General features: G+C 32.4%; 1 protein-coding gene across 1 annotated transcript; it reads right to left on the reverse strand.

Moving 5' to 3' along the window:
- Positions 1-330: 330 nt before the first annotated feature.
- Positions 331-10,848, reverse strand: LOC128174253 (GTPase IMAP family member 4-like). The gene is made up of 2 exons (XM_052839846.1): positions 10,833-10,848; positions 331-1,289 (listed from the first exon to the last, which is right to left on the reverse strand). Exons 1-2 carry the CDS (start codon positions 10,846-10,848, stop codon positions 331-333), a joined length of 975 nt encoding a protein of 324 aa, XP_052695806.1.
- Positions 10,849-12,579: the final 1,731 nt, after the last annotated feature.

Here is a 12,579-nt window from a genome sequence, read left to right on the forward strand (position 1 = left end):
AATGCTTTTCATACGATTGTCCAATGTTCGGAGCCCTTTGAGATGGTCACAATTTCAATGACGTCTAGTTTAACATGCATTGTCTGATAAAATAAATCCTGCATAGATGTAAGGTAACGTGTTTTCAACAATCTTATTTGCGTAATTCCTTTGATCATCAATAAAGTGCTTAATTGTTTCATGTGCTTTTTAAATAAAACGCATAAAAACGTGCGTGTTCTAAATGAAGAATAAAACTGATAGACATCTAAGATATGTTGACACTAACCTAGTAACAAAACAACATTATAAATAAAGCTGTATGAATTACGTATCCATCCGTTTTATCACTTAAATCTGAAGTCCACGTTTCATGAAGTGATGTATAGCAAGGGCTGTCACTGCCCCAATTCCTGCAACAAAGAGCTTTGTTATTGTCTCATCATTCGTTGCCAATTCCCGAAGAATCTGTAAGCGAGGACTTAATAAAAAGCTGTTTTTGAGGGCGAGCTGTCTTAATCGCCTCTCTTTCTCCATCGATTGTTCATTTACATCTGGATACATTGTTTGAACTTCGAGTTCAATTGCACGTGCTTCTTCCATTCTTTCTCTTTCTCTTTTTTCCTCAATTTCTTTTTCTTTCTGCTTAAGGAAATCCTCTGCTTCCAAATAAAATTCATTGGTATAATACTCTTCTCCGTTTTCTTTACGTAACTCATCGATCATGTTTAAAAGAGTCTTTACTTGCTCCTCTCTTGCAAGGCCTTTCTCTCGGTTATTAAAGGCAATGCATCGATTGTTGCATTTCTGAAGGATTAATCTGAGGTCGGTGTGGGCCGTGCTAAGATGTTGTTCTAAGGTTTTACCATCATGGTCAAGTTCATCTTTTCTTGTAAAGACGATGATAAAGTAACGAAAAACATTATTTCCGAATAAATTGCAAAATTCATTAACGCTTTCGTTTTCTTCCGGTGTGAATCTATCAAGACCTAATACAAGCAGAAAGCAGTGAGGGCCAGGGGATGACATAAAAACACATCTTATAATCTCATTCTTTACTTCATCACTAGGAAAATTGTTGTCAAATATCCCCGGTGTGTCAACAACCTGAATGTGTTTTCCAAATCGCATGGCCTCTTTTAATGAGCATTCTGACGTTATGGACATAAATGAACGTGTTGATTTGAAGAAATCGCCATTCAGTATGGTATTACCAGTTGCGCTTTTCCCTTTTCCTGTTTTGCCTAGCAATACAATGCGAACAACATCCTTTCGTTGTTTTTGTCTGAGATTCGTATCTTCACTATATTCTAAAAGAAAAAAAAATGCAAAAATTATAACATAAAATTTACTCTAAGAAATTAACTTGCCAACCTCGTAAGATGTTTTATAATTAGACTAAAATTTTCACTCTTTATCATTTTTCTCTTGTAAAATTGAGAAAGGAAAACTAAAAACAAACGCAGTAATCAATAATTCATGGTAGTCTAAAACAGATAAGCTAACATTTTTATCTGATTGATTAAATTTTGATACTTTATTATTTGGAATGAAATCTATTAAAAAAAAATAATATTTTAAAAAAAATGCGACCCGAAAGTTTTGCCCACATCTCTTCAAGACTAGTTTGATTTCCGTTCAGTGGAGTGTAAAATGAAAAGCCGTTGTTTGAATTTCCTGTGCGAATAAGTTACTTATTTAGATAATAAAAAAAGTGTACTGCTATTTATACAAGGGGACGTTTTGTTATCTGTACAGGCACTGAAATAAGTTCTAACTGGGAACTTGTAATAATGTAAACATATTATTTGTAAATCATCTTTTTGAAAAAAATTTGCATTTAAAAGTAATTGAATAGTTCCAATTCAATTTAATTTTAACAGTATGATTGTCATTAAGGAATTAAAATAGTTTAAAATAATTGAATTTTGAATCTGTAAAGATTAACTAAAATTTATGCATTTTTTTTTTAAAAAATGTGAAATTTGATAAAAATCTTAAATGACGTCTCTAAAATTTAATAGTCTGAGCACTGGTGATGGTTTTTACAACAAGTAACGATATTCTAAATGATGCAAGGCTTAATTGCACACAAATCAAACGTACTCCATTTAAATAAAGGATTCGAAATTAACAAAATACGCTGTACGAACTTTTTTTTGCCTTTAGTAGTTTAATGGAATTATTTCTTAGGAAAATTAATATATATATATATATATATATATATATATATATATATATATATATATATATATATATATATATATGTAGATAAATAAAGCCTTAAATGATGCAAGGCTTAATTGCACACAAATCAAACGTACTCCATTTAAATAAAGGATTCGAAATATATTAAATTTTAGAGACGTCATTTAAGATTTTTATCAAATTTCACTTTTTAAAAAAAAAAAATACATAAATTTTAGTTAATCTTTACAGATTCAAAATTCAATTATTTTAAACTATCTTAATTGCGATATTTTTTGGATTTAACTATATATATATATATATATATATATATATATATATATATATATATATATATATATATATATATATATATATATATAGTTAAATCCAAAAAATATCGCAGTGTCCGGTTTTATATATAGAAAATTTGAAAAACGAAAGACAACACAGAGTAAAACGTTTTACTCTGTGTTGTCTTTCGTTTTTCAAATTTTCTATATATATATATATATATATATATATATATATATATATATATATATATATATATATATATATATACTTTGGAACTGTTCATTTTCTTTATCTTTTTTGATAATATATATATATATATATATATATATATATATATATATATATATATATATATTTATATATATATACACACAATCTATTTAGTGCTTATTTGAAAAAAAAATATTTCATGGGTTTTTGTATTCCTTAACTTGATGTATAAAATATATTTTCATAAGGGTTGTTTTGTCTAGCAGCTTCTAACAAGAGGCCAATTGACCATTTAGCCACCTAAGTAACTGCGATGTGGCTTTTGCAATATACATGTTTCTTCATGTGCATGTTAATTACAGGGCCTAACATATTTTTTTTTATATTCCTGTATTGTTTCAATCAAAGAGACTTCTGAATATTTTTATAAAAACATTATTTCAAAATTGTAGTATTGGCGGCGAAATCGGGAATAAAAGGCGTTAATGTAAAACGAACAACTTATTAAAAAATAATAAACATGTTAAAATACGAAACAGACAAGCTTAAAACTAAATCAACAGCCTCTTTCGCGAAATCAACTGACACTGGTGCGAAACATACGATCACTGATGCAAAACTAACAGTCATGAACTGTATTTACCATAGGTGGCGAGCAAATAGGTATCAGGAGAAATCGAACTATGGAGAAAACGTAACCTGTCGAAAGCATACCCTTGGAATACAGGGAAAGTTTTAATTCGCGGATCAAGAATCTTTTAAGGGAGGATGGTAGCAAGGGATATTAATATTCACCTGGAATAGGGTTGTAGTGAATGGGGATTTGATGATTATGATTATGATTTTACATGTACTCTGTAAATTGAAGAAATTTGATTTTTCAGGATTGGGTGGTTTTTGGTCTTCAACTTCTCTACACAACAAAAATGTTTAAGTTTTGTATTTCGTTATTTCTTTTTTACTTTAAATGTATGGTCAAACATTAAAAGGTGTTTAATTTACCATTCCAGACATAAAATTTCAAAAATAACATATTTTTTGGGAAGGGGGTTGGGGGCTCAAATCGTGTCAATTTTACGTAACGTTAGAAATTGATTCGGAAATTATATATTTTTAATAGAATTATTTTCATATATGCTGTCATAAACAAATGTATTTGAATACATATGTTAAATTTTCGAGACATTAGGATATCGAAACAAAAACGCGCTATCTTCTACTTACTGTAACGCGACTGTCTATGGGTAGGTCTCGTAGATAACCCGAGTACAAAAAGATAAAAACGCTACAAGAATTATAAAGATTTGAAATTTTTTAAAGGGGTTTGAAGGGTTCAATACATTGTATTATATTTTGTATAAATAACATCATACAAAACAAACACAAACAAGAGATGTTTATGAAACACTTATGCCCCCTCGAATGGAAACATTCCCGAAGAAAATGAACGTAAACTGCAAAAAATTGCAATAATTTTAAGTCCAAGTGGCATAAATCTGTCGAAAATTGCACGATCGCACCTAAAATCAAACTTGATCTAGATATTATTATGGTAAATATGTATACCAATTTCATTTTAATATGTGCAACTCCTTCAAGCAAATGAAAGAAAACTTCAAATAAATAGAATTTCTCCAAGTCCAAGGGGCAGAACTCTGTAGACAAGAGATGTTTGTGAAACACTTATGCCCCCCTACCTTCCTAACATCCACAAAGAAAATGAACGTAAACTTATAATAAGTCCAAGGGCCATAACTCTGTGAAAAAACTATTTTTCAAGACATTGATGGTACAGTAACATTGCGAGATAAAATTTCATAAAATTAACAAACTGACTATTTTAATACAGAGATTTATTTTAATTTAATATAATTCTTAAGAAAAGATTAAATTAAGCAATTTAAAAAGTGTTTTAGACAGACTTCAGGCAATTATTTTTGTATTGGTCAAAAAAAGTAAAAACACATACTATTCCGATTCACATTTTTAACTAATTAAACATTCTGAAGAATCATTGGAAGTTATTAAGGTCTTCCATTTCCCACGGAGGACCTTAAATTGATATAAATGTTTTTTTTCTTTCTTTCTTATTCTTATCAACCCCCCCCCCCCCACAGTTTGCTGGATATACTTTTTTGAAATTTTAAGAAATGATAAAAAATGATAACTTTCTCGTGGCGTTTTTTATACCCGCTCTTTCTAAAGAAAGTTCGGGTATATTGTTGTTACCCTGTTCCGTCCGTCCGTCTGTCCGTCCGTCCGTCTGTCACGTTTTACTTTCTCAAACTGCTCTTACATCTTATAAACTAGCAAACTGAACTCTTGGAGTTTGATTTTGGGTATCATGTTGTTTTGTTAGTCCTTGGGGTCAAATAATTGGTAAAAAAAGACGTTTTTTCACAAAAAACCTTCTTCCTCGAACTTCTCCTACATTTTCAAAAGTAGACAGAACATCTTTTGGAATAATTTAGGGTATCCTATAGATGCGCAATAAGGTTTCGGAATTTTCAATTTTGTCCTGGGGGTCATTTAATGGCTGAAAAAACGTCATTTTTTTTGGCAGTAGCCAAATGATCTTCTAGAATATGATTGGGGTGTCATATTGAGGTGTGATCAGGTTCCATTTCTTATAATTAAGGGGATCAGTGGGCAACAAAAAATGACGTTTTTTGCAAAAAAAAAGTATGGTTCCCAGAACTCCTTTTTCAACTTTTGGAGTTAGTAAGTCATCTCTTGGGATATAATTGGGGCTGTCCTATAGATGTGCAATAAGGTTTTAAAAATTTAAATTTCACACAGGGAGTCAACTAGAAGCAGAAAATTGACGTTTATCACGTATATAACAAGAAAAACATAGATCCAAGAGCTCCTCTTTTGATTTAATGGATAGACACATCATATCTAGGGATATGATAGGGACTGTTCTATAGATTTGCAGTAAGGTTTTAAAAATTTAAATTTTATCAAGGGAGTCAAAAAAAGCAGAAAATTGACGTTTATCACTTCAAAAAAAAACCCCAGAGATCCTAGAACTCCTTTTATGATCTAATGGATAGACACATCATATCGTGGGATATGATAGGAACTGTTCCATACATGTGCATTACGGTTTTGAAAAATTAAATGTAACCCCGAGGCCCATTACCTACATACCTTTTGGTGCCCTTTAAGGATCAAGAATATATATGGTTAAGGAGTGGGGATCTCAACCGTTTTCGAGATATTCGTGCACTTCCTGTTCGAGGGGGGTCATGACCACCCTGGGGCCCATGACATACATACCGTTTGATGCCCCTTGACACAAGGAACAAAAATATATATGGTTTAAGGGTGGAATCTCAACTGTTTTGAAGATAATAAGGGACTTGCTGTTTAAAGGGGGTCAGGACCAACCACAGGACCCATGACCTACATAACATTTGATGCCACTTGACATCAGAAACATGAATATATGTGATTTAGGGGTCATGATTATGACAGTTTCTGAGATATATGGTAATTTCAAATTCCTGGGAGGTGGGGATGACACAAGGTGTCAGATCTAATAAACCTTATATATTGCCAGTAACAGCCAATATATGATTTCGAAAACCCTATATTATTATCTTTGTCCGTTTTCAAGTAACCATTTACAATAGAGTCTACAATTCTTCCTACAAGGTTCAATGTTAGACCCCACACCCTTTTGACACCCCCCCCCCCACCTCGAAAAGTGGTTGTCTAACTCAAAATATCCTAAAGTTTTGTACAATTCTGTTCAGCCATCACTGAGAAACAAGTTCAGAGCAGGAAAGAAGAAGACGAAGAATTATAATAATACATGTATTAAGAACCGTACAAAAACAATAAGTCTCCAAATTTCATTCGGGAGACTTAATATTAATAAAGATTAAATAGAGATAGGATCATCAACATCAATAATTTAAAGATAATTGACCATTTCTGATTCTTAGGGGGTCAGGATGACCCCTTAGGGTCATGACTTACATGTCATAATGATCTGATGCGCCATCACCTAAGGAGGAATAATATCTTTGGATTAAGGTGGGGATCTCAATGGTTTTTATGATATTTGATGATTTCAGGAAGAGCACGTGGGATCATGACCTACATACCATCTGAAATGCCTTGAACAAAGAAACAATAATATAATATGTACATGATATATGATTCAATTTAAGAACCCAGATATAGATCAATCTTCTATGTTTTGTAATACTTCCTATGTATATATACATGTATTACTTTGTGTTTTGTTCTATACTATTCATCTTCATGACTGTAGTAGGGCTTAGTCTTATTTTAAATTACATTAAAAAATTGTCAAATAGATGACTTGGTACCCCCACCCTAAAACAAACTCAAATATAAACTCCCCCCCCCCCCCCTTAATTGTGAATGATCTATTAAAATCAAAATATAATTTAGGTGTCTAAAAACTTTTATAAACTGGTAAAAAAATGTTATTCTTAAAAAAAATTACTTTACACCTTGCATATTTGACAAATGATCTATTGAGATATGATCAGAGGTCATATTTCTACCTCTAAATTAATAACAATAAATGATTCAAATGATAAATTTTTATACTGCTCATCCCCCCCTCCCATCTAACCTGGTTCCAAAGATACAGTCTTCTTAATACATTCTTAATACAGTCTTACATGTGTACAGTAGCAAAATTTTTAAATCATTTCTTGATTGCTTTTTCTCTCCTGATGCACATTAACATTTTGGAAATTGCTTAATTCAATTTTTAATATTTATAAACAAAATGTTATATGCATGTGTATTCGCCTATTTGGGCCAATTGTAAAGTCTCCTAAACAAAGCAGTGACATCATTAGGCTATGAATTGCCCACATGGATTAAACACTTCTGTAACATATGAATAAGATACAATACTTTATTATTTCTAGTTCCAGAATGTCAAGATGTCAACAAGGGGGCATAATCTATAAACAATTTTATGCTCAATGACACAAAGAGCAAGAATAAATTATATGGTTTAGGGATGAGGATCTCAGATCTCAGAAGGTAACAAAATATACAGTGTATCATCATTTCATCATTTCCTATTTCAAAAATGGGGGGGGGGGGGGGGGGGGGGGGGGGGGGTTAAAGACAACACCTGGGGGTCATTAATGTACTGTACACCATTTGATGGATCATAATGACATTAGAAGATATTTTGTATTTTCCTGTTTCGTGGGGTCAGAACAGTCCCATAAGGTCATGGCCTACATTGTATTTGATGCAATTATAATATATTAAGAAAGAAATACTCCTTCCTTCCTATTATAACTCATATAAAAGTGATAAGTGTCTACACTTACTTTCATGTAATACACAAATTTAATAAGAAATTGTTTATACCGGGTCAATATGAGGTCAACTCAAAAGTGCAAGCCTGACAAATGAAAAAAAATAACTTTTGCAACTAAAATGACAGAAACTTTACAAATGCAAGAGGATAGGTAACGATGATTAGCTTTTTTAAATATTAAAAGATGATGATACAGTATGCTGTCAAAGGAAGATCACATTTAGAAAGTAAAAGTAGAACTTGTGTATGCTGGCATCTCATTATATTGTGCTACTGCTACTACATGCATTATGCTTATCTATATTAGTCAACATCATAATGATAATCCAATTAAAACACATTAATGAACTTCTTTAGCTGACCTTAACTAATCCTTTTCTGCATATGGAAAACACAGACATGTATACACATGAACCCATCTAATCGAAGAGCTGGGTAAAACTAGTACCAGCTAATGAGACTTGCAGACCTGCATTGTGTACGTAACTTCAGACAAAGATCAGTTATTTGTAACATGCATGTATTTTTATGACCGATTCTTCAAATCCACCTGCACTATTTTATTAGGTAAATAACAGCTTCAAGGTGGTGCAGGACACCTGCATATTGTGATGTATACTTCCTATTGAGATAAACAATAAAGTATATTTAATATTTACCCCCCCCCCCCCCAAAAAAAAAAAAATAATGTTATCTAACATTGAAGCGCAATGGGTTAGAGAGTTTACATGTCTGTTAGAGCATTGGGGTCCAAGGTGTATTTTTGGTAATTTTACGATTGATATCAATGAATTTTCATGGGGAGGGGGGGGGGGGGGGCGTCTGGATCCCTCACTCCCACCCCTTCTCTAAATCTGTGCACACGATGATGTACATATAGGCACACAGAAGCAAATCTAAAACCGGCAAACACTACGGGGATGGGGCATAATTTAATTTTTAATTGTGTTTGTTATATTGACCATTATACCGTATTTCAGGTTTTTCCGCGTGTATCCAATTTCCACTTTGTTCACGACGATTTCCGAATCGCGGAAAATATATCAGCGTAAATTTGATACAAAGTGTTGTTTTTATAATATAGTTCCCTCTTTCCTTATGAAGTAAACAGGTATGTAAAAGTACAATGAACTGTGTTCAGTAAGTTGAGAGTAGAAAGGGATCAGAAGCAAGCGCAAGATAATATATATGTAAGCCTCATAGTGTATTTAATAATCAAGTGACAAGCTAATTAAAACGGTCGCTTTTCTTGCGTAAACCAATGTCTAATTATACCTGAGCTACTGGTATATTTAACGGTACATGATCTATTTGTCTATGACTGTTTGCGTTTCTGAACATAATTAACGGTAACTAGATCTCGTTACGAGTATCGAGTAGGTCTTCCGTCCGATTTTGTTTTATGTGATACAATGAAATATCGATACTCTCTGCCAAATCTGAGATCCTGGTGAAACTAGGATTTTTGTCTCGAGACCGGAAACGGACGAAAGGAAGTGATTAATGAAAATAGAAGCTAGTTTTTCTTTATACATTTGCCTAGTGTACATCACTGTTTATTATCCTAGATGAAACACCAAAGGCAATCGGTTAAACTTGCTAAAAACATGAATTGTATGAACTCTTCTCGTGAGTACCGGAAGTGACAGTTGACAAAAGAAACCCGTTAAACAAGTCTTCAATCAATTGTCTATCATTCAGAAATGTTTGTGTCTCAATCACTTACAGTGACTAAAATCTCGCGGGTATCAAATTTGTAAAAGGATAGGTACCCAAGATATTTGATATAACTCACCGGAAGTGGAATATGTTTGCTTATTTAACATATATAATATTTCAAGAATATGTTTGCCTACTTAACATATATAAGATCGTGTAATGATATCCTGGTATTCATTCCATGTAAAAAAAAAAAATAGGGAAAAAAGTATTTTTAAGTGCTTCCGGTGACGACCGGAAGTGACGACGATTCAATCAAAATAATGTAAATACGGATACATACTTAGGGCTATCATCTCACAAAGTTTGGTTGTTCAAGTCATCACTGTTTTTGAGATCTCGTGGAGACATTGGTTTTTTTTTTGTCTCTTCACAGGAAACGGACAAACGGAAATGCTCAGCGAAAGTAAAAACTTAGTATTTCTTGAACATTAGACACTTGTTCTTTATTGTATATTAATTGAACTAAAATTTTCCAAGAAAAACAGTTAAATTTTCAAACAGCTTGATTTGTTTTCACCCTTCCGGTGAGGACCGGAAGTGACGGTTGACAAAATGAAAGCGATTACACGCATTTTCAATCGAATGTCTATTATCTATATAAGTTTCGTGTATTGATCACTTTACTATCTGAGATTTCTTGGGTAAAACATTTATTTAAAAAAACGCTTTCTGAGATATTTGAGATATCTCACCGGAAGTAGGATTTTTGGTTTTTATCTAACATCGGATACATGACATATGTAAGGATTATTACTTTTATTTCAATTCTATATGAAACAAATTAAATGCAAAATTTAAAAAAAATTGAAGTGCTTCCGGTGACGACCGGAAGTTATGTCGAACAAAACAAAATAGTTTAAAGACATCTACAACTATAGTTCTATAATCCTACAAAGTCTGAATGCTCAAGTCCTTCTCATTTTTGAGATCTCAATATCACAAGCGTTTTGTCGCGGGACAGGAAACGGACGACATGAAATGAACTTTGAAAAAATTAAAAATTGGATACTTGAGATATAATTTATTTCTATCACTCCGAAAAACTTCGAGAAAATCTATTGAGCCATCTCTGAGAAATCGTGTGTGCAAAGAAGGGGAACAAAATTCGTACCCAATTTTCGAGCCATAGTGAGCTCTTAAGAACGGCGCCAATGGCCTAAAACAAAAACAATTGGCACAACTTTAGACTATGGTCTACTTATCCTGAAAATTTCATATTCATATCTCTGATAGTTTTCGAGATGAAGCGCGCACAAAATGGGTCAAAAAAGTGACAAAATCAGCAAAAAGTCGGTACCGGAACTGACGACGGCAAAAATATTAAAAACACAATAAATTCAGATCACTTCCTATCATCTGTGAAAAAATGGTGTAAATCGGTTGGATAGTTTCCGAGAAATCGCGTGCACAAAATTTGTGGAAAAAAAAAACTAGATACGATCTCGTTACGAGTAACGAGTAGGTCTTCCGTTCAATTTTTAAACGATACGATTAAAATATCAATGAAATTTCAGAATTCATCCTCAATCACTTCTTTTCAGATAATGTATACGATTGTCAATATCCTTTAAAATGATTAACAAAGAGTTTTGCTTTTTCATATACAGCACATTGAAGATTTAAGTCCCCTAAAATCCCTAATAACGTCATCAATCAGTGTAGCAATGAATTTTACAAACTGATATTGTTACGATCAACAACTTTGCCTCTGTAATGCATTACGAAATCTTATTCGTTTTTAATCGTATATGTAAAAGACTTTAGGAGTGTCTTGGTCCCTAATTTAAGTCTTGAGTTCATTCAAAAGGTCCCACGAATAGTAACATTTTTTGTTCTTACAACCATCTACAATTGTTCGTTTTTTAGATACAAATGATTGAATATTTTAGGGACCAGCCTTCTTGGTCCTTAATGGGGACAGGTATTGGTGTTTTGATTAATGGAATCGATTAGAATGATCAATACAGATATTTTCTTTTCTACAATGCTTAACAAGATGTTTCTCCTTCTTTAGATATATTGCGTCAAAGTTTCAGTAAATGGGCCCCTAAAAATCCCATATTACGTAATAAATGGGCGTGGCAATGATTTTTTCTGATAGATATTGTAACGATCAACAACGTTGCTTCTATAATGTATTACAAATTCCGTATCATTTTTAAGTTATCTGTAATAGAGTTTACGAGAGTCTTGGCCCCTAAATCAAGGAGCCAGCCCCTTTTTCTTGCGTTTTTTCGAGAGGTCTTACAAATAATAACATTTTTTGTTCTTACACTTATCTAGAATTGTTGTTTGCTTTTTAGATACAAATGATTGAATATTTTAGGGACCAGCCTTCTTGATCCTTAATGGGGACAGATATTGGTATTTTGATTAATGGAATCGATTAGAATCACCAATACAGATATTTTCTCTTCTACATTGTTTAACAAAATATGTCTCCATCTCTAAATGTATTGCGTCAAAGTTTAATTACTTTGGCACCTTAAAATCCCTAATTACGTAATAAATGGGCCTGGCAATGATTTTTCCTGATAGATATTGTAACGATCAACAACGTTGCTTCAATAATGCATAACACAATCTTTATCGTTTTTAAATTATTTGTAATAGTGTTTACGAGTGTCTTGGCCCCTAAAAAAGGGGCCAGCCACTTTTTTGATTTTGGTGGAAAGAACTTTTGATTATCTACCACTTTTGTTATATGTCTTAACAAAATATCAACTGATAAAAAGATACAGCTTGAAACGCTTTCAAAATTTGAATTAAAATTCGTACCTAATTTTTGTGCCTAGGCAAGCTCATACATGTAGAAACTGCGCCACGGGTGTAAAGCAACATAATAGTGCATGACTTTA

Source organism: Crassostrea angulata, chromosome 2 (assembly GCF_025612915.1).
Source record: "Crassostrea angulata isolate pt1a10 chromosome 2, ASM2561291v2, whole genome shotgun sequence".
NCBI classification, from domain to species: domain Eukaryota; kingdom Metazoa; phylum Mollusca; class Bivalvia; order Ostreida; family Ostreidae; genus Magallana; species Magallana angulata.